The 21,693-nt window shown below is 43.5% G+C and overlaps 1 protein-coding gene and 1 non-coding gene across 2 annotated transcripts in view; both read right to left on the bottom strand.

Annotated features, from left to right (window-relative positions):
* Positions 1–21,693, bottom strand: part of LOC127907901 (huntingtin-like) — a 200,570-nt gene that overhangs the window by 49,767 nt on the left and 129,110 nt on the right. Inside the window, 10 exon segments of the mRNA XM_052464365.1 lie at positions 2,403–2,413; positions 3,359–3,368; positions 3,997–4,158; positions 9,550–9,628; positions 10,346–10,569; positions 11,159–11,236; positions 14,103–14,213; positions 16,520–16,647; positions 18,284–18,404; positions 20,100–20,302. Coding sequence (XP_052320325.1) covers positions 2,403–2,413; positions 3,359–3,368; positions 3,997–4,158; positions 9,550–9,628; positions 10,346–10,569; positions 11,159–11,236; positions 14,103–14,213; positions 16,520–16,647; positions 18,284–18,404; positions 20,100–20,302 — 1,127 coding nt within the window.
* Positions 10,974–11,105, bottom strand: LOC127908111 (small Cajal body-specific RNA 14). Its single transcript, XR_008066206.1, has one exon. It is a non-coding gene; the product is annotated as a small Cajal body-specific RNA 14 (non-coding RNA).

Raw genomic sequence — 21,693 nt, 5'->3', positions numbered from 1 at the left:
AAGATGGAGGACAAGAGACCCAGTCAGACAAGATGGAGGAGAAAGACCCAGTCAGACAAGATGGAGGACAAAGACCCAGTCAGACAAGAGGACAAAGACCCAGTCAGGAGGACAAAGACCCAGTCAGACAAGATGGAGGAGAGTCAGACAAGATGGAGGAAAGACCCAGTCAGACAAGATGGAGGAGAAAAGACCCAGTCAGACAAGATGGAGGAGAAAGACCCAGTCAGACAAGATGGAGGAGAAAGACCCAGTCAGACAAGATGGAGGACAAAGACCCAGTCAGACAAGATGGAGGAGAAAGACCCAGTCAGACAAGAAGGAGGACCCCAGTCAGACAAGATGGAGGAGAAAGACCCAGTCAGACAAGATGGAGGACAAAGACCCAGTCAGACAAGATGGAGGACAAAGACCCAGTCAGACAAGATGGAGGAGAAAGACCCAGTCAGACAAGATGGAGGAGACAAGATGGAGGACAAAGACCCAGTCAGACAAGATGGAGGACAAGAGACCCAGTCAGACAAGATGGAGGAGAAAGACCCAGTCAGACAAGATGGAGGAGAAAGACCCAGTCAGACAAGATGGAGGAGGAGAGACCCAGACAGATGGACAAGATGGAGGAGGAGAAGACCCAGTCAGACAAGATGATGGTCAGACAAGATGGAGGAGAAAGACCCAGTCAGACAAGATGGAGGACAAAGACCCAGTCAGACAAGATGGAGAGACCCAGTCAGACAAGAGGAGGAGAAAGACCCAGTCAGACAAGATGGAGGAGAAAGACCCAGTCAGACAAGATGGAGGAGAAAGACCCAGTCAGACAAGATGGAGGAGAGAGACCCAGTCAGACAAGATGGAGGAGAAAGACCCAGTCAGACAAGATGGAGGAGAAAGACCCAGTCAGACAAGATGGAGGAGAAAGACCCAGTCAGACAAGATGGAGGAGAAAGACCCAGTCAGACAAGATGGAGGAGAAAGACCCAGTCAGACAAGATGGAGGAGAAAGACCCAGTCAGACAAGATGGAGGAGAAAGACCCAGTCAGACAAGATGGAGGAGAAAGACCCAGTCAGACAAGATGGAGGAGAAAGACCCAGTCAGACAAGATGGAGGAGACAAGACCCAGTCAGACAAGATGGAGGAGAGACAAGATGGAGGACCCAGTCAGACAAGATGGAGGAGAAAGATGGAGGAGAAAGACCCAGTCAGACAAGATGGAGGAGAGTCAGACAAGATGGAGGAGAAAGACCCAGTCAGAATGGAGGAGAAAGACCCAGTCAGACAAGATGGAGGAGAAAGACCCACATCCTCATCAACCATGGAGGTCAGTGATGGATCGGACCTCTGTGTCTGTTCAGACAAGATGGAGGTCAGTGTATCGGCTCTGTGTCTGTTCCTACCATGTGGTCAGTGTATCGGCTCTGTGTGTGTTCCTACCATGTGGTCAGTGTATCAGACAAGGTCAGTGTATCGGCTCTGTGTGTGTTCCTACCATGTGGTCAGTGTATCGGCTCTGTGTCTGTTCCTACCATGTGGTCAGTGTATCGGCTCTGTGTCTGTTCCTACCATGTGGTCAGTGTATCGGCTCTGTGTCTGTTCCTACCATGTGGTCAGTGTATCGGCTCTGTGTCTGTTCCTACCATGTGGTCAGTGTATCGGCTCTGTGTCTGTTCCTACCATGTGGTCAGTGTATCGGCTCTGTGTCTGTTCCTACCATGTGGTCAGTGTATCGGCTCTGTGTCTGTTCCTACCATGTGGTCAGTGTATCGGCTCTGTGTCTGTTCCTACCATGTGGTCAGTGTATCGGCTCTGTGTCTGTTCCTACCATGTGGTCAGTGTATCGGCTCTGTGTCTGTTCCTACCATGTGTCACAGCTCTGTGTCTGGTCCTCCCATGTGGTCAGTGTAGCCATGTGTCTGTTCCTACCATGTGGTCAGTGTATCGGCTCTGTGTCTGTTCCTACCATGTGGTCAGTGTATCGGCTCTGTGTCTGTTCCTACCATGTGGTCAGTGTATCGGCTCTGTGTCTGTTCCTACCATGTGGTCAGTGTATCCTCTGTGTGATGCCTGATGGAGGAGGGGATGCTGATGATCTGTTTGGAGTGGTACCTACAGAACATGATGGAGGGACGAGCCCAGTCCTCCAGATGGGAGAGAGAGAAAGCCATGTGGACAAGTGAGGAGAGAGAGACAGTGTCTGATCCTACCATGTGGACAAAGAAAGTGTATCGGAAAGAGAGTGTCTGTTCCTACCAAGATGGTCAGTGTATCCTGTGACAAGATGTTCAAGAGACCATGTGACACAGCCTTCCCAGTCCAAGATGGAGGAGAGAGAGACAAAGTCAGACAAGATGGAGGAGAAAGACCCAGTCAGACAAGAGTGTGAATGATGAAGGTCTGTCCCACCTCAATGTACTCTGGAGGAGTACAAAACCTATGTCAGGTTACAAAAACCTACGAACACCTGGAGGATCTGTTCAAACCACAAAACCTACAAGATGGAGGAGACGAGCCCAGTCAGACAAGATGGAGAGAGACAAGGTTACCCAAAACAGAAGATGGAGAACAGGAAGAAGAATATGTTGGAGGACGAAAGCCACCACCTAGAACACCTGGAGAGACAGAGTCAGGGAGAGAGAGAAAGACAAACCTGTGAACACCAGAGACAGAGACAGGTTACAAAAGAACATGAGAGAGAGACAAGATGGAACAGAGAACAGACAAACCAGGACAAGAACACCTGGAGAGAGAGACAAAAGACAAGAGAGAGAGAAAGACAAAGAAAGATGAGGAGAGAGAGACAGACAAGATGGAGGAGAGAGACACCAGTGAACAAACAGAGAGAGAGAAACCACAAGACAAGATGAGAGAGAGAGAGAAACCACAAACCTATGAAAGAGAGAGAGACCCAGTCAACACAAGATGAACAGAACAGAGACAAGAGGAGGAACAGAGAGAGAGAAACCACAAGAAAGGAGAGAGAGACGAGAGAGACAGAGAGAGAGAGAACACCTGAGAGAGAGAGGTTACAACCCAGTCAGAAAGATGAGACGAGAGACCCAAAGAAAGAGAGAGAGAGAGACAAAGAAAGAGAGAGAAAACAATGAAATAGAGAGAGACAAAGAAAGTGAGAGAGAGACAAAGAAAGAGAGAGAGAGACAAAGAAAGAGAGAGAGAAAACAATGAAAGAGAGAGAGAGAGACAATGAAGAACAGAGAGACGAAGAAAGAGAGAGAGAGACAAAGAAAGAGAGAGACAGAGACCAGACAACCTATGAATCTAAAGACAAATCAGACAAGCCCTGGGGGTCTTGGTCAACAAGAGAAGGTCTTACCTGAACTGTCCCAGTCAGACAACAAAACCTATGAACACCTGGAACAGAAGACGAGGGTTACAACCACAAGAACACCTGGAACAGAGGACAAGGTTACAACCACAAACCTATGAACACCTGGAAGAGAGAGACGAGGTCAACCACAGAACACCTGGAGCAGAGAGACGAGGTTACAACCACACCGTCACCTGGAACAGAGAGACGAGGTTACAACCACACACCTATGAACACCTGGAACAGAGAGACGAGGTTACAACCACAAACCTATGAACACCTGGAACAGAGAGACGAGGTTACAACCACAACACCTATGAACACCTGGAACAGAGAGACGAGGTTACAACCACAACACCTATGAACACCTGGAACAGAGAGACGAGGTTACAACCACACAACCTATGAACACCTGGAACAGAGAGACGAGGTTACAACCACACAACCTATGAACACCTGGAAGAGAGAGACGAGGTTACAACCACACCGCCTGTGTCTTGTGTGTCTATAAGGCAGAACCATTCAGATCTTTTCTTTCCACTAATTGGTGGAAATCTTAAACACATCCGATCTGTTTCATAGCTAATCTGATTGGTCAAAGGACCAATTAGTGAAAAGAATAGATCACAATTGGTCTGCCTGTGTAAACGCTCTGTGTGTGTGTATTCTAACCTGGTCTGAGTCCAGCAGACAGTAGTTGACTCGTAGCTGTACCAGCTGCGCCAGCAGGTCTAGGACCTGTCTCTGCAGCGCTACAGAGGTGGAGGTGGTGTACAGTTTCAGAGCCTTGATCACCAGAGGTTCAAACAGACGGATGTGGTTGTGGATCGCATTCTGGGAAGACAATCGATCAATATATTAATTAAGTCAGTCAATCAATCAATCTTTTTTTTTAGTTACAAACAGACAGATGTGGATCTCATTCTGCAATTGATCAATATATAATTGAATCAGTCAGTCGATTAATCAATCAGTCCATTTAAATTTACAACCAGACGGCTGTGGATCACATTCTGAAAAAACAATCAATAAATCAATCAATGAATGTATTCGTAGAGTCACCATGAGTTATCTAACCACTCAGAGTCACCATGAGTTACCTAACCACTCAGAGTCACCCTGAGTTATCTAACCACTCAGAGTCACCCTGAGTTATCTAACCACTCAGAGACACCATGAGTTATCTAACCACTCAGAGTCACCATGAGTTATCTAACCGCTCAGAGTCACCATGAGTTATCTAACCACTCAGAGTCACCATGAGTTATCTAACCACTCAGAGTCACCATGAGTTATCTAACCACTCAGAGTCACCATGAGTTATCTAACCACTCAGAGTCACCCTGAGTTATCTAACCACTCAGAGTCACCATGAGTTATCTAACCACTCAGAGTCACCATGAGTTATCTAACCACTCAGAGTCACCATGAGTTATCTAACCACTCAGAGTCACCATGAGTTATCTAACCACTCAGAGTCACCATGAGTTATCTAACCACTCAGAGTCACCATGAGTTATCTAACCACTCAGAGTCACCATGAGTTATCTAACCACTCAGAGTCACCATGAGTTATCTAACCACTCAGTCACCATGAGTTATCTAACCACTCAGAGTCACCATGAGTTATCTAACCACTCAGAGTCACCATGAGTTATCTAACCACTCAGAGTCACCATGAGTTATCTAACCACTCAGAGTCACCATGAGTTATCTAACCACTCAGAGTCACCATGAGTCAACCACTCAGAGTCACCATGAGTTATCTAACCACTCAGAGTCACCATGAGTTATCTAACCACTCAGAGTCACCATGAGTTATCTAACCGCTCAGAGTCACCATGAGTTATCTAACCACTCAGAGTCACCATGAGTTATCTAACCACTCAGAGTCACCATGAGTTATCTAACCACTCAGAGTCACCATGAGTTATCTAACCACTCAGAGTCACCATGAGTTATCTAACCACTCAGAGTCACAATGAGTTATCTAACCACTCAGAGTCACCATGAGTTATCTAACCACTCAGAGTCACCATGAGTTATCTAACCACTCAGAGTCACCATGAGTTATCTAACCACTCAGAGTCACCATGAGTTATCTAACCACTCAGAGTCACCATGAGTTATCTAACCACTCAGAGTCACCATGAGTTATCTAACCACTCAGTCACCATGAGTTATCTAACCGCTCAGTTACCATGAGTTATCTAACCACTCAGAGTCACCATGAGTTATCTAACCACTCAGAGTCACCATGAGTTATCTAACCACTCAGAGTCACCATGAGTTATCTAACCACTCAGTCACCATGAGTTATCTAACCGCTCAGAGTCACCATGAGTTATCTAACCACTCAGAGTCACCATGAGTTATCTAACCACTCAGAGTCACCATGAGTTATCTAACCACTCAGTCACCATGAGTTATCTAACCACTCAGTCACCATGAGTTATCTAACCACTCAGTCACCATGAGTTATCTAACCACTCAGTCACCATGAGTTATCTAACCGCTCAGAGTCACCATGAGTTATCTAACCACTCAGAGTCACCATGAGTTATCTAACCACTCAGAGTCACCATGAGTTATCTAACCACTCAGAGTCACCATGAGTTATCTAACCACTCAGAGACACCATGAGTTATCTAACCACTCAGAGACACCATGAGTTATCTAACCACTCAGAGTCACCATGAGTTATCTAACCACTCAGAGTCACCATGAGTTATCTAACCACTCAGAGTCACCATGAGTTATCTAACCACTCAGAGTCACCATGAGTTATCTAACCACTCAGAGTCACCATGAGTTATCTAACCACTCAGAGTCACCCTGAGTTATCTAACCACTCAGTCACAATGAGTTATCTAACCACTCAGAGTCACCATGAGTTATCTAACCACTCATAGAGTCACCCTGAGTTATCTAACCACTCATAGAGTCACCCTGAGTTATCTAACCACTCAGTCACCATGAGTTATCTAACCACTCAGAGTCACCATGAGTTATCTAACCACTCAGAGTCACCATGAGTTATCTAACCACTCAGTCACCATGAGTTATCTAACCACTCAGTCACCATGAGTTATCTAACCACTCAGAGTCACCCTGAGTTATCTAACCACTCAGAGTCACCATGAGTTATCTAACCACTCAGAGTCACCATGAGTTATCTAACCACTCAGTCACCATGAGTTATCTAACCGCTCAGAGTCACCATGAGTTATCTAACCACTCAGAGTCACCATGAGTTATCTAACCACTCAGAGTCACCATGAGTTATCTAACCACTCAGAGTCACCATGAGTTATCTAACCACTCAGTCACCATGAGTTATCTAACCACTCAGAGTCACCATGAGTTATCTAACCACTCAGTCACCATGAGTTATCTAACCACTCAGTCACCATGAGTTATCTAACCACTCAGTCACCATGAGTTATCTAACCACTCAGTCACCATGAGTTATCTAACCACTCAGAGTCACCATGAGTTATCTAACCACTCAGAGTCACCATGAGTTATCTAACCACTCAGAGTCACCATGAGTTATCTAACCACTCAGTCACCATGAGTTATCTAACCACTCAGAGTCACCATGAGTTATCTAACCACTCAGAGTCACCATGAGTTATCTAACCACTCAGAGTCACCATGAGTTATCTAACCACTCAGAGTCACCATGAGTTATCTAACCACTCAGAGTCACCATGAGTTATCTAACCACTCAGAGTCACCATGAGTTATCTAACCACTCAGTCACCATGAGTTATCTAACCACTCAGAGTCACCATGAGTTATCTAACCACTCAGAGTCACCATGAGTTATCTAACCACTCAGAGTCACCATGAGTTATCTAACCACTCAGAGTCACCATGAGTTATCTAACCACTCAGAGTCACCATGAGTTATCTAACCACTCAGAGTCACCATGAGTTATCTAACCACTCAGAGTCACCATGAGTTATCTAACCACTCAGTCACCATGAGTTATCTAACCACTCAGAGTCACCATGAGTTATCTAACCACTCATAGAGTCACCCTGAGTTATCTAACCACTCATAGAGTCACCCTGAGTTATCTAACCACTCAGTCACCATGAGTTATCTAACCACTCAGAGTCACCATGAGTTATCTAACCACTCAGAGTCACCATGAGTTATCTAACCACTCAGAGTCACCATGAGTTATCTAACCACTCAGTCACCATGAGTTATCTAACCACTCAGAGTCACCATGAGTTATCTAACCACTCAGAGTCACCATGAGTTATCTAACCACTCAGAGTCACCATGAGTTATCTAACCACTCAGTCACCATGAGTTATCTAACCGCTCAGAGTCACCATGAGTTATCTAACCGCTCAGAGTCACCATGAGTTATCTAACCACTCAGAGTCACCATGAGTTATCTAACCACTCAGAGTCACCATGAGTTATCTAACCACTCAGTCACCATGAGTTATCTAACCACTCAGTCACCATGAGTTATCTAACCACTCAGTCACCATGAGTTATCTAACCACTCAGTCACCATGAGTTATCTAACCACTCAGAGTCACCATGAGTTATCTAACCACTCAGAGTCACCATGAGTTATCTAACCACTCAGAGTCACCATGAGTTATCTAACCACTCAGAGACACCATGAGTTATCTAACCACTCAGAGTCACCATGAGTTATCTAACCACTCAGAGTCACCATGAGTTATCTAACCACTCAGAGTCACCATGAGTTATCTAACCACTCAGAGTCACCATGAGTTATCTAACCACTCAGTCACCATGAGTTATCTAACCACTCAGAGTCACCATGAGTTATCTAACCACTCAGAGTCACCATGAGTTATCTAACCACTCAGAGTCACCATGAGTTATCTAACCACTCAGTCACCATGAGTTATCTAACCACTCAGTCACCATGAGTTATCTAACCACTCAGAGTCACCATGAGTTATCTAACCACTCAGAGTCACCATGAGTTATCTAACCACTCAGAGTCACCATGAGTTATCTAACCACTCAGTCACCATGAGTTATCTAACCACTCAGAGTCACCATGAGTTATCTAACCACTCAGAGTCACCATGAGTTATCTAACCACTCAGAGTCACCATGAGTTATCTAACCACTCAGAGTCACCATGAGTTATCTAACCACTCAGAGTCACCATGAGTTATCTAACCACTCAGTCACCATGAGTTATCTAACCACTCAGAGTCACCATGAGTTATCTAACCACTCAGAGTCACCATGAGTTATCTAACCACTCAGAGTCACCATGAGTTATCTAACCACTCAGAGTCACCATGAGTTATCTAACCACTCAGAGTCACAATGAGTTATCTAACCACTCAGAGTCACAATGAGTTATCTAACCACTCAGAGTCACCATGAGTTATCTAACCACTCAGAGTCACCATGAGTTATCTAACCACTCAGAGTCACAATGAGTTATCTAACCACTCAGAGTCACAATGAGTTATCTAACCACTCAGAGTCACAATGAGTTATCTAACCACTCAGAGTCACAATGAGTTATCTAACCACTCAGAGTCACCATGAGTTATCTAACCACTCAGAGTCACAATGAGTTATCTAACCACTCAGAGTCACCATGAGTTATCTAACCACTCAGAGTCACAATGAGTTATCTAACCACTCAGAGTCACAATGAGTTATCTAACCACTCAGAGTCACAATGAGTTATCTAACCACTCAGAGTCACAATGAGTTATCTAACCACTCAGTCACAATGAGTTATCTAACCACTCAGAGTCACAATGAGTTATCTAACCACCCAGAGTCACCATGAGTTATCTAACCACTCAGAGTCACCATGAGTTATCTAACCACTCAGAGTCACCATGAGTTATCTAACCACTCAGAGTCACCATGAGTTATCTAACCACTCAGAGTCACCATGAGTTATCTAACCACTCAGAGTCACCATGAGTTATCTAACCACTCAGTTACCATGAGTTATCTAACCACTCAGAGTCACCATGAGTTATCTAACCACTCAGAGTCACCATGAGTTATCTAACCACTCAGAGTCACCATGAGTTATCTAACCACTCAGTTACCATGAGTTATCTAACCACTCAGAGTCACCATGACACGTCAACCATATGCTTCACCTTGTAATATGAGTCATGTCTTAGAGCTGTACCGTGTGTGTGTGTGTGTGTGTGTGTGTGTGTGTGTGTGTGTGTGTGTACCTTGTCTCCTCTCTGTTTGGTCACGTTGGTGATACTGGATCTCAGCTGGTTGGACACCTTCTGCATTACATCAAACCACCTGATGGGGACAGATACAAGGAGGGGAGAGATGTGTATATAACCCTGGTGTGTGTATATATAACCCTGGTGTGTGTATATATAACCCTGGTGTGTGTGTATATAACCCTGGTGTGTGTATATATAACCCTGGTGTGTGTATATATAACCCTGGTGTGTGTGTGTATATAACCCTGGTGTGTGTATATATAACCCTGGTGTGTGTATATATAACCCTGGTGTGTGTGTGTATATAACCCTGGTGTGTGTATATAACCCTGGTGTGTGTATATATAACCCTGGTGTGTGTATATATAACCCTGGTGTGTGTGTGTGTGTGTGTATATAACCCTGGTGTGTGAGTGTATAACCCTGGTGTGTGTGTATATATAACCCTGGTGTGTGTGTGTATATATAACCCTGGTGTGTGTGTGTATATATAACCCTGGTGTGTGTGTGTATATATAACCCCGGTGTGTGTGTGTGTATATATAACCCTGGTGTGTGTGTGTATATATAACCCTGGTGTGTGTGTGTATATATAACCCTGGTGTGTGTGTGTGTGTGTATATATAACCCTGGTGTGTGTGTGTGTGTATAACCCTGGTGTGTGTGTGTGTGTGTATATATAACCCTGGTGTGTGTGTGTGTGTGTGTGTGTGTGTATAACCCTGGTGTGTGTGTGTGTGTGTATATATAACCCTGGTGTGTGTGTGTGTGTGTGTGTGTGTGCACCCACCCTGACGCGTCCTGCTCCTGCTCAGCCTGCACCATGTTCCTGAGGCTGGCGTCGGCCAGGGCCTGGGTGAAGTGTGTGTAGGGGGCCATGAAGCAGTAGTGATAGAGGCCAGGTCTCAGGCTGGACGAGCCCAGACGGAGAGCCTTCCCCTGGGATCGACTAGGACCGCCCTGGGCCCCCTCGTACTGGGAGGCTAGGTTGGTACCAAACAACGTCTTCAATAACTGACGGGAGACAGGGTTGAAACCTTAACGTTCTCTGGGTTTTCCAGAAACACGATTTGTAGATTCCCAGATATTGGAAGGATTAAATCAGGACATTCTGGGAATGTTAAAAACATTTTTCAACCCAGAGGGAGACAGGATATTAAAATCACACACCAGACTACCGTCTTATCCCTCAAAGCACACTGACCTCTCTCACACACACTGACCTCTCTCTCTCTCACACACACTGACCTCTCCCTCTCTCACACTGACCTCTCCCTCTCTCACACACACTGACCTCTCTCTCACACTGACCTCTCCCTCTCTCTCTCTCACACACACTGACCTCTCCCTCTCTCTCTCTCACACACACTGACCTCTCTCTCTCACACACACACAAAGTCTCTTCTGAACGTTAGTGTTTTGTATAGAACCATCGCACAGGGATACCGATATCTCTCAGTCCCTGTCGGCAGGTACCAGTCTCACTCTGTGGTGGGTCTTAGAGACTACAGTACACTGACCAGTACAGTAGTCATTACACTGACCACCACACACACACACACACACACACACACACACACACACACACACACACAGTACAGACCTGTTGAACACAGACCGTGGCCATCAGAGGTTCTCTGGAGAAGCAGAGTTTCAGGTAGCTGAGGATCTCTTCCACACACTGATGGATCAGACAACAGTAATCAATACATCATTATACAACTACTGACTAATCAATACATCATTATACAACTACTGACTAATCAATACATCATTATACAACTACTAACTAATCAATACATCATTATACAACTACTAACTAATCAATACATCATTATACTATACAACTACTAACTAATCAATACATCATTATACAACTACTAACTAATCAATACATCATTATACAACTACTAACTAATCAATACATCATTATACAACTACTAACTAATCAATACATCATTATACAACTACTGACTAATCAATACATCATTATACAACTACTGACTAATCAATACATCATTATACAACTACTGACTAATCAATACATCATTATACAACTACTGACTAATCAATACATCATTATACAACTACTAACTAATCAATACATCATTATACAACTACTATCTAATCAATACATCATTATACAACTACTGACTAATCAATACATCATTATACAACTACTATCTAATCAATAGATCATTATACAACTACTGACTAATCAATACATCATTATTCTACAACTACTAACTAATCAATACATCATTATACTATACAACTACTGACTAATCAATACATCATTATACAACTACTATCTAATCAATAGATCATTATACAACTACTGACTAATCAATACATCATTATTCTACAACTACTATCTAATCAATACATCATTATACAACTACTGACTAATCAATACATCATTATACAACTACTATCTAATCAATAGATCATTATACAACTACTGACTAATCAATACATCATTATTCTACAACTACTGACTAATCAATACATCATTATACAACTACTAACTAATCAATACATCATTATACAACTACTGACTAATCAATACATCATTATACAACTACTATCTAATCAATACATCATTATACAACTACTGACTAATCAATACATCATTATACAACTACTGACTAATCAATACATCATTATACTATACAACTACTAACTAATCAATACATCATTATACTACAACTACTAACTAATCAATACATCATTATTCTACAACTACTAACTAATCAATACATCATTATACAACTACTGACTAATCAATACATCATTATTCTACAACTACTAACTAATCAATACATCATTATACTATACAACTACTAACTAATCAATACATCATTATACTACAACTACTAACTAATCAATACATCATTATTCTACAACTACTAACTAATCAATACATCATTATACTATACAACTACTAACTAATCAATACATCATTATTCTACAACTACTAACTAATCAATACATCATTATACTATACAACTACTAACTAATCAATACATCATTATTCTACAACTACTAACTAATCAACACATCATTATACTATACAACTACTAACTAATCAATACATCATTATAATATACAACTACTAACTAATCAATACATCATTATACAACTACTAACTAATCAATACATCATTATACTATACAACTACTAACTAATCAATACATCATTATACTACAACTACGAACTAATCAATACATCATTATACTATACAACTACTAACTAATCAATACATCATTATACTACAACTACTAACTAATCAATACATCATTATACTATACAACTACTAACTAATCAATACATCATTATACTACAACTACTAACTAATCAATACATCATTATAATATACAACTACTAACTAATCAATACATCATTATACTATACAACTACTAACTAATCAATACATCATTATACTATACAACTACTAACTAATCAATACATCATTATACTACAACAACTAACTAAAAAATACATCATTATAATATACAACTACTAACTAATCAATACATCATTATACTATACAACTACTAACTAATCAATACATCATTATACTACAACTACTAACTAATCAATACATCATTATACTATACAACTACTAACTAATCAATACATCATTATACTACAACTACTAACTAATCAATACATCATTATACAACTACTAACTAATCAATACATCATTATACTATACAACTACTAACTAATCAATACATCATTATACTACAACTACTAACTAATCAATACATCATTATACTACAACTACTAACTAATCAATACATCATTATACTACAACTACTAACTAATCAATACATCATTATACTATACAACTACTAACTAATCAATACATCATTATACTATACAACTACTAACTGATCAATAAATCATTATACTACAACTATTAACTAACTACTATCTAATCAATAAATCATTATACTAATACAAATACTAACTAATCATACTAACTAATCAATACATCATTATACTACAACTACTAGCTAATCAATACATCATTATACTACAACTATTATCTAATCAATACATCATTATACTATACAACTACTAACTAATCAATACATCATTATACAACTACTAACTAATCAATACATCATTATACTATACAACTACTAACTAATCAATACATCATTATACTATACAACTACTAACTAATCAATTCATCATTATACAACTACTAACTAATCAATACATAATTATACTATACAAGTACTAACAAGAGCATGAACATGAATAAGAGTGATCTAACTCTTATGAACATGAATAAGAGTCATCTAACTCTTATGAACATGAATAAGAGATCTAACTCTTATGAACATGAATAAGAGTGATCTAACTCTTATGAACATGAATAAGAAGTGATCTAACTCTTATGAACATGAATAAGAGTCATCTAACTCTTATGAACATGAATAAGTGATCTAACATGAATAAGTGATCTAACTCTTATGAACATGAATAAGAGTGTTATAACAGGTTTCTAGGAGGTGTATTAGGGTCGCTCTGACCTTTCCGATGTCGTGTAGCGTGGCCATCTCTAGCAGCTGAGACAGAACGTCCAGCGTAGAACGCAGGAACCCTCCAAACTTCTCGTTGGTGCTGTGGAGATCCAACGTAACCTAGGAAACACAACAACAAACATCAACAAGGCAACAACAACAACAACAACATTGACAAGGACATAAAGAACTCAACTGCAGTTCTATGAAGTATCAGAACTCATGGGGGTTATTTCACACTTCTAAACATCCAGGTTGAAGTAGCAGAACTCATGGTGGTTATTTTACACTTCTAAACATCCAGGTTGAAGTATCAGAACTCATGGGGGTTATTTTACACTTCTAAACATCCAGGTTGAAGTATCAGAACTCATGGGGGTTATTTTACACTTCTAAACATCCAGGTTGAAGTATCAGAACTCATGGGGGTTATTTTACACTTCTAAACATCCAGGTTGAAGTATCAGAACTCATGGGGTTATTTTACACTTCTAAACATCCAGGTTGAAGTATCAGAACTCATGGGGGTTATTTTACACTTCTAAACATCCAGGTTGAAGTATCAGAACTCATGGGGGTTATTTTACACTTCTAAACATCCAGGTTGAAGTATCAGAACTCATGGGGGTTATTTTATACTTCTAAACATCCAGGTTGAAGTATCAGAACTCGTGGTGGTTATGTTATACTTCTAAACATCCAGGTTGAAGTATCAGAACTCATGGTGGTTATTTTACACTTCTAAACATCCAGGTTGAAGTATCAGAACTCATGGTGGTTATTTTACACTTTTAAACATCCAGGTTGAAGTATCAGAACTCATGGTGGTTATTTTACACTTCTAAACATCCAGGTTGAAGTATCAGAACTCATGGTGGTTATTTTACACTTCTAAACATCCAGGTTGAAGTATCAGAACTCATGGGGGTTATTTTACACTTCTAAACATCCAGGTTGAAGTATCAGAACTCATGGTGGTTATTTTACACTTCTAAACATCCAGGTTGAAGTATCAGAACTCATGGTGGTTATTTTACACTTCTAAACATCCAGGTTGAAGTATCAGAACTCATGGGGGTTATTTTACACTTCTAAACATCCAGGTTGAAGTATCAGAACTCATGGTGGTTATTTTACACTTCTAAACATCCAGGTTGAAGTATCAGAACTCATGGGGGTTATTTTACACTTCTAAACATCCAGGTTGAAGTATCAGAACTCATGGTGGTTATTTTACACTTCTAAACATCCAGGTTGAAGTATCAGAACTCATGGTGGTTATTTTACACTTCTAAACATCCAGGTTGAAGTATCAGAACTCATGGGGGTTATTTTACACTTCTAAACATCCAGGTTGAAGTATCAGAACTCATGGGGGTTATTTTACACTTCTAAACATCCAGGTTGAAGTATCAGAACTCATGGTGGTTATTTTACACTTCTAAACATCCAGGTTGAAGTATCAGAACTCATGGGGTTATTTTACACTTCTAAACATCCAGGTTGAAGTATCAGAACTCATGGGGGTTATTTCACACTTCTAAACATCCAGGTTGAAGTATCAGAACTCATGGTGGTTATTTTACACTTCTAAACATCCAGGTTGAAGTATCAGAACTCATGGTGGTTATTTTTTTACACTTCTAAACATCCAGGTTGAAGTATCAGAACTCAGGGGGTTATTTTACACTTCTAAACATCCAGGTTGAAGTATCAGAACTCATGGGGGTTATTTTATACTTCTAAACATCCAGGTTGAAGTATCAGAACTCGTGGTGGTTATGTTATACTTCTAAACATCCAGGTTGAAGTATCAGAACTCATGGTGGTTATTTTACACTTCTAAACATCCAGGTTGAAGTATCAGAACTCATGGTGGTTATTTTACACTTCTAAACATCCAGGTTGAAGTATCAGAACTCATGGTGGTTATTTTACACTTCTAAACATCCAGGTTGAAGTATCAGAACTCATGGTGGTTATTTTACACTTCTAAACATCCAGGTTGACTATTCTGATATTTCAGTGATTCAGAAAAGACAAACTCCAAGAGTCTAATGTGTAGTTCATGACTAGGAGTGTGTGTGTGTGTGTGTGTGTGTGCACCTTATAGTTGGTGTGTGTGTGTGTGTGTGTGTGTGTGTGTGTGTGTGGTGTGTGTGTGTGGTGTGTGTGTGTGTGGTCAGTGTGTGTGTGGTCAGTGTGCGTGTATGGTAGTACCTTATAGTTGGTGTTTGTGTGTGTGTGTGTGTGTGTGTGTGTGTGTGTGTGTGTGTGTATACCTTGGTAGTTGTGTGTGTGTGTGTGGTCCTGTGGTGTGTGTGTGTGTGTGTGTGTGTGTGACTGGTTATAGTGGTTGTGTGTGTGTGTGTGTGTGTGTGTGTGTGTGTGTGTGTGTGTGTGTGTGTGTGTGTGTGTGTGTGTACCTTATAGTTGGTGTGTGTAGCTTTGAGGACGTCGTACAGTTTGAGGTAGGTGGGTAGATGATAGAAGCTCCCCAGGGTTGTGGACTTGTTGACGTTAGCCGTGGACCCCGAGCTGTCCGCTGGCCTGCCTGCTCACAAAAAGGTCATGAAGAGAGAGGGAGCTTTGTGAATGGAAGCCCTGGGTTACCTTTCCTTCACACCTTTGACTGAAATCATTAACGAAGGACTAAGAAACGGACTGAAGTTAAAAAGAATCAGACTGGTCAGACCGGTCAGACCGGTTAGACTGGTCAGACTGGTCAGACTGGTCAGACTGGTTAGACTGGTCAGACTGGTCAGACTGATTAGACTGGTCAGACTGATTAGACTGGTCAGACTGGTTAGACTGGTCAGACTGGTTAGACTGGTCAGACTGGTCAGACTGGTCAGACTGATGGTCAGACTGGTTAGACTGGTCAGACTGGTCAGACTGGGTAGACTGGTCAGACTGGGTCAGACTGGTCAGACTGGGTAGACTGGTCAGACTGGGTAGACTGGTCAGACTGGTCAGACTGGGTAGACTGGTCAGACTGGTCAGTAGACTGGTCAGACTGGTCAGACTGGTCAGACTGGTCAGACTGGGTAGACTGGTCAGACTGGTCAGACTGGGTAGACTGGTCAGACTGGTCAGACTGGTCTGGTCAGACTGGGTAGACTGGTCAGACTGGTCAGACTGGGTAGACTGGTCAGACTGGTCAGACTGATTAGACTGGTCAGACTGGTCAGACTGGGTAGACTGGTCAGACTGATTAGACTGGTCAGACTGGTCAGACTGGTCAGACTGGTCAGACTGGTCAGACTGGTCAGACTGGTCAGACTGGGTAGACTGGTCAGACTGGGACTGGTCAGACTGGTCAGACTGGGTAGACTGGTCAGACTGGTCAGACTGGTCAGACTGGTCAGACTGGTCAGACTGGTCAGACTGGTCAGACTGGTCAGACTGGTCAGACTGGGTAGACTGGTCAGACTGGTCAGACTGGGACTGGTCAGACTGGTCAGACTGGGTAGACTGGTCAGACTGGTCAGACTGGTTAGACTGGTCAGACTGGTCAGACTGGTCAGACTGGTCAGACTGGACTGGTCAGACTGGTCAGACTGGTCAGACTGGGTAGACTGGTTAGACTGGTTAGACTGGTCAGACTGGGTAGACTGGGTAGACTGGTAGACTGGTCAGACTGGTCAGACTGGTAGACTGAGACTGGTCAGACTGGGTAGACTGGTCAGACTGGGTAGACTGGTGGTCAGACTGGTCAGACTGGTCAGACTGGTCAGACTGGGTAGACTGGTCAGTAGACTGGTCAGACTGGTCAGACTGGGTAGACTGGTCAGACTGAGTAGACTGGTTAGACTGGTCAGACTGGGTAGACTGGTCAGACTGGTCAGACTGAGTAGACTGGTCAGACTGGTCAGACTGGGTCAGACTGGGTAGACTGGTCAGACTGGTCAGACTGGTCAGACTGGTCAGACTGAGACTGGTCAGACTGGGTAGACTGGTCAGACTGGTTAGACTGGTCAGACTGGGTAGACTGGGTAGACTGGTCAGACTGGTCAGACTGGTCAGACTGGTCAGACTGGGTAGACTGGGTAGACTGGGTAGACTGGTCAGACTGGTCAGACTGGTCAGACTGGGTACGTATCCTTTGTTCCGTTGTTTCTATGAAGTTAAAAGTCGGTGTTTACATGTTTCCTACAGAGTAGAAGTCGTCAGGAAGTGGACTACTGTACCAGTGTTGGTCTCGCTGCCTTTCTTAGGGCTCATGGGAATGGTGCTTGGCTCTGCTACCTCCTTGCCTTTCCTTCTGATGGGGCTGAGGGAGGGAGCGTTGGCTAGGGACGGCAGGGTGGCCTGGAGGGACAGAGAGGACAACACTGAGGGAGGGAGAGTTGGCTAGGGACGGCAGGGTGGCCTGGAGGACAGAGAGGACAACACTGAGGGAGGGAGCGTTGGCTAGGGACGGCAGGGTGGCCTGGAGGGACAGAGAGGACAACACTGAGGGAGGGAGCGTTGGCTAGGGACGGCAGGGTGGCCTGGAGGGACAGAGAGGACAACACTGAGGGAGGGAGCGTGGCCTGGAGGATAGAGAGGACAACACTGAGGGAGGGAGTGTTGGCTAGGGATGGCAGGGTGGCCTGGAGGACAGAGAGGACAACACTGAGGGAGGGCTGGAGCGTGGCCTGGAGGACAGAGAGAGCACAACACCTGGGGGACAGAGAGGACAACACTGAGGGAGGGACAACACTGAGGAGGGAGTTGGCTAGGGACGGCAGGGTGGCCTGGAGGACAGAGAGGACAACACTGAGGGAGGGAGCGTTGGCTAGGGACGGCAGGGTGGCCTGGAGGGACAGAGAGGAGCACACTGAGGGGGGGTTGGCGTGGCCTGGAGGACAGAGAGGACAACACTGAGGACAGAGGACAACACTGAGAGCGTTGGCTAGGGACGGCAGGGTGGCCTGGAGGACAGAGAGGACAACACTGAGGAGAGGTTGGCTAGGGACGGCAGGGTGGCCTGGAGGACAGAGAGGACAACACTGAGGGAGGGAGAGTTGGCTAGGGACGGCAGGGTGGCCTGGAGGACAGAGAGGACAACACTGAGGGAGGGAGAGTTGGCTAGGGACGGCAGGGTGGCCTGGGGGACAGAGAGGACAACACTGAGGGAGGGAGAGTTGGCTAGGGACGGCAGGGTGGCCTGGAGGACAGAGAGGACAACACTGAGGGAGGGCGTTGGCTAGGGACGGCAGGGTGGCCTGGAGGACAGAGAGGACAACACTGAGGGAGGGAGCGTTGGCTAGGGACGGCAGGGTGGCCTGGAGGGACAGAGAGGACAACACTGAGGGAGGGAGCGTTGGCTAGGGACGGCAGGGTGGCCTGGGGGACAGAGAGGACAACACTGAGAGAGGGAGCATTGGCTAGGGACGGCAGGGTGGCCTGGGGGACAGAGAGGACAACACTGAGAGAGGGAGCGTTGGCTAGGGGACAACACTGAGCAGGGTGGCCTGGGGGACAGAGAGGACAACACTGAGAGGGGAGCGTTGGCTAGGGACGGCAGGGTGGCCTGGGGGACAGAGAGGACAACACTGAGAGGGGAGCGTTGGCTAGGGACGGCAGGGTGGCCTGGGGGACAGAGAGGACAACACTGAGAGAGGGAGCATTGGCTAGGGACGGCAGGGTGGCCTGGGGGACAGAGAGGACAACACTGAGAGAGGGAGCGTTGGCTAGGGACAACACTGAGGGAGGGAGCGTTGGCTAGGGACAGGGTGGCCTGGGGGACAGAGAGGACAACACTGAGGGAGGGAGCGTTGGCTAGGGACGGCAGGGTGGCCTGGAGGGACAGAGAGGACAACACTGAGAGGGGAGCGTTGGCTAGGGACGGCAGGGTGGCCTGGGGGATAGAGAGGACAACACAGAGAGGGAGCGTTGGCTGGAGGGACGAGGACAGAGGTGGCCTGGAGGGACCGCTTATCCCTTTGTTTCTCTGATTTACACATTGTTTAGACACACACACACCTGACACACCTGACACACACACACACACACACACACCTTGACGGCGGGTCCGGGCGGCGTGTCGTCCAGCACGTGGGCACAGATGTTGAGTATCTTGAGGATGTGAGAGAAGAGTTGCTCCACCAGGACCACCAGGGGGCGCTCCCCCACCGCTGCCCAGGGCTCCTCTGTCTTACCGGGGACCGGCCCTCCCTCCTCCTCCCCAGCCCAGGGACTACACATACACTGTGGAGCCGTCGCTGAATGAGAAGAGCGTTGTACAGCTTGGTTTGATGTTGGGAATACGACAGCTGAATGTTGTCATTGTGGTATTTGATTAGGATCCCCGTTAACATTATAATAACATCAAGCAGGTGTATACAGGTGTGTTAACATTATAATAACATCAAGCAGGTGTATACAGGTGTGTTAACATTATAATAACATCAAGCAGGTGTATACAGGTGTGTTAACATTATAATAACATCAAGCAGGTGTATACAGGTGTGTTAACATTATAATAACATCAAGCAGGTGTATACAGGTGTGTTAACATTATAATAACATCAAGCAGGTGTATACAGGTGTTAACATTATAATAACATCAAGCAGGTGTATACAGGTGTGTTAACATTATAATAACATCAAGCAGGTGTATACAGGTGTGTTAACATTATAATAACATCAAGCAGGTGTATACAGGTGTGTTAACATTATAATAACATCAAGCAGGTGTATACAGGTGTGTTAACATTATAATAACATCAAGCAGGTGTATACAGGTGTGTTAACATTATAATAACATCAAGCAGGTGTATACAGGTGTGTTAACATTATAATAACATCAAGCAGGTGTATACAGGTGTGTTAACATTATAATAACATCAAGCAGGTGTATACAGGTGTGTTAACATTATAATAACATCAAACAGGTGTATACAGGTGTGTTAACATTATAATAACATCAAGCAGGTGTATACAGGTGTGTTAACATTATAATAACATCAAGCAGGTGTAACATTATAATAACATCAAGGTGTGTTAACATTATAATAACATCAAGCAGGTGTATACAGGTGTGTTAACATTATAATAACATCAAGCAGGTGTATACAGGTGTGTTAACATTATAATAACATCAAGCAGGTGTATACAGGTGTGTTAACATTATAATAACATCAAGCAGGTGTATACAGGTGTAACATTATAATAACATCAAGGGTGTATACAGGTGTGTTAACATTATAATAACATCAAGCAGGTGTATACAGGTGTGTTAACATTATAATAACATCAAGCAGGTGTATACAGGTGTGTTAACATTATAATAACATCAAGCAGGTGTATACAGGTGTGTTAACATTATAATAACATCAAGCAGGTGTATACAGGTGTAACATTATAATAACATCAAGGTGTATACAGGTGTAACATTATAATAACATCAAGCAGGTGTATACAGGTGTGTTAACATTATAATAACATCAAGCAGGTGTATACAGGTGTAACATTATAATAACATCAAGCAGGTGTATACAGTTGTTAACATTATAATAACATCAAGCAGGTGTATACAGGTGTGTTAACATTATAATAACATCAAGCAGGTGTATACAGGTGTGTTAACATTATAATAACATCAAGCAGGTGT

This window comes from Oncorhynchus keta, chromosome 16 (genome assembly GCF_023373465.1).
Source record: "Oncorhynchus keta strain PuntledgeMale-10-30-2019 chromosome 16, Oket_V2, whole genome shotgun sequence".
Lineage (NCBI taxonomy): Eukaryota > Metazoa > Chordata > Actinopteri > Salmoniformes > Salmonidae > Oncorhynchus > Oncorhynchus keta.
Note: the sequence above shows the minus strand (reverse complement) of the source record. Positions and strands in the feature narration are given on the sequence as shown.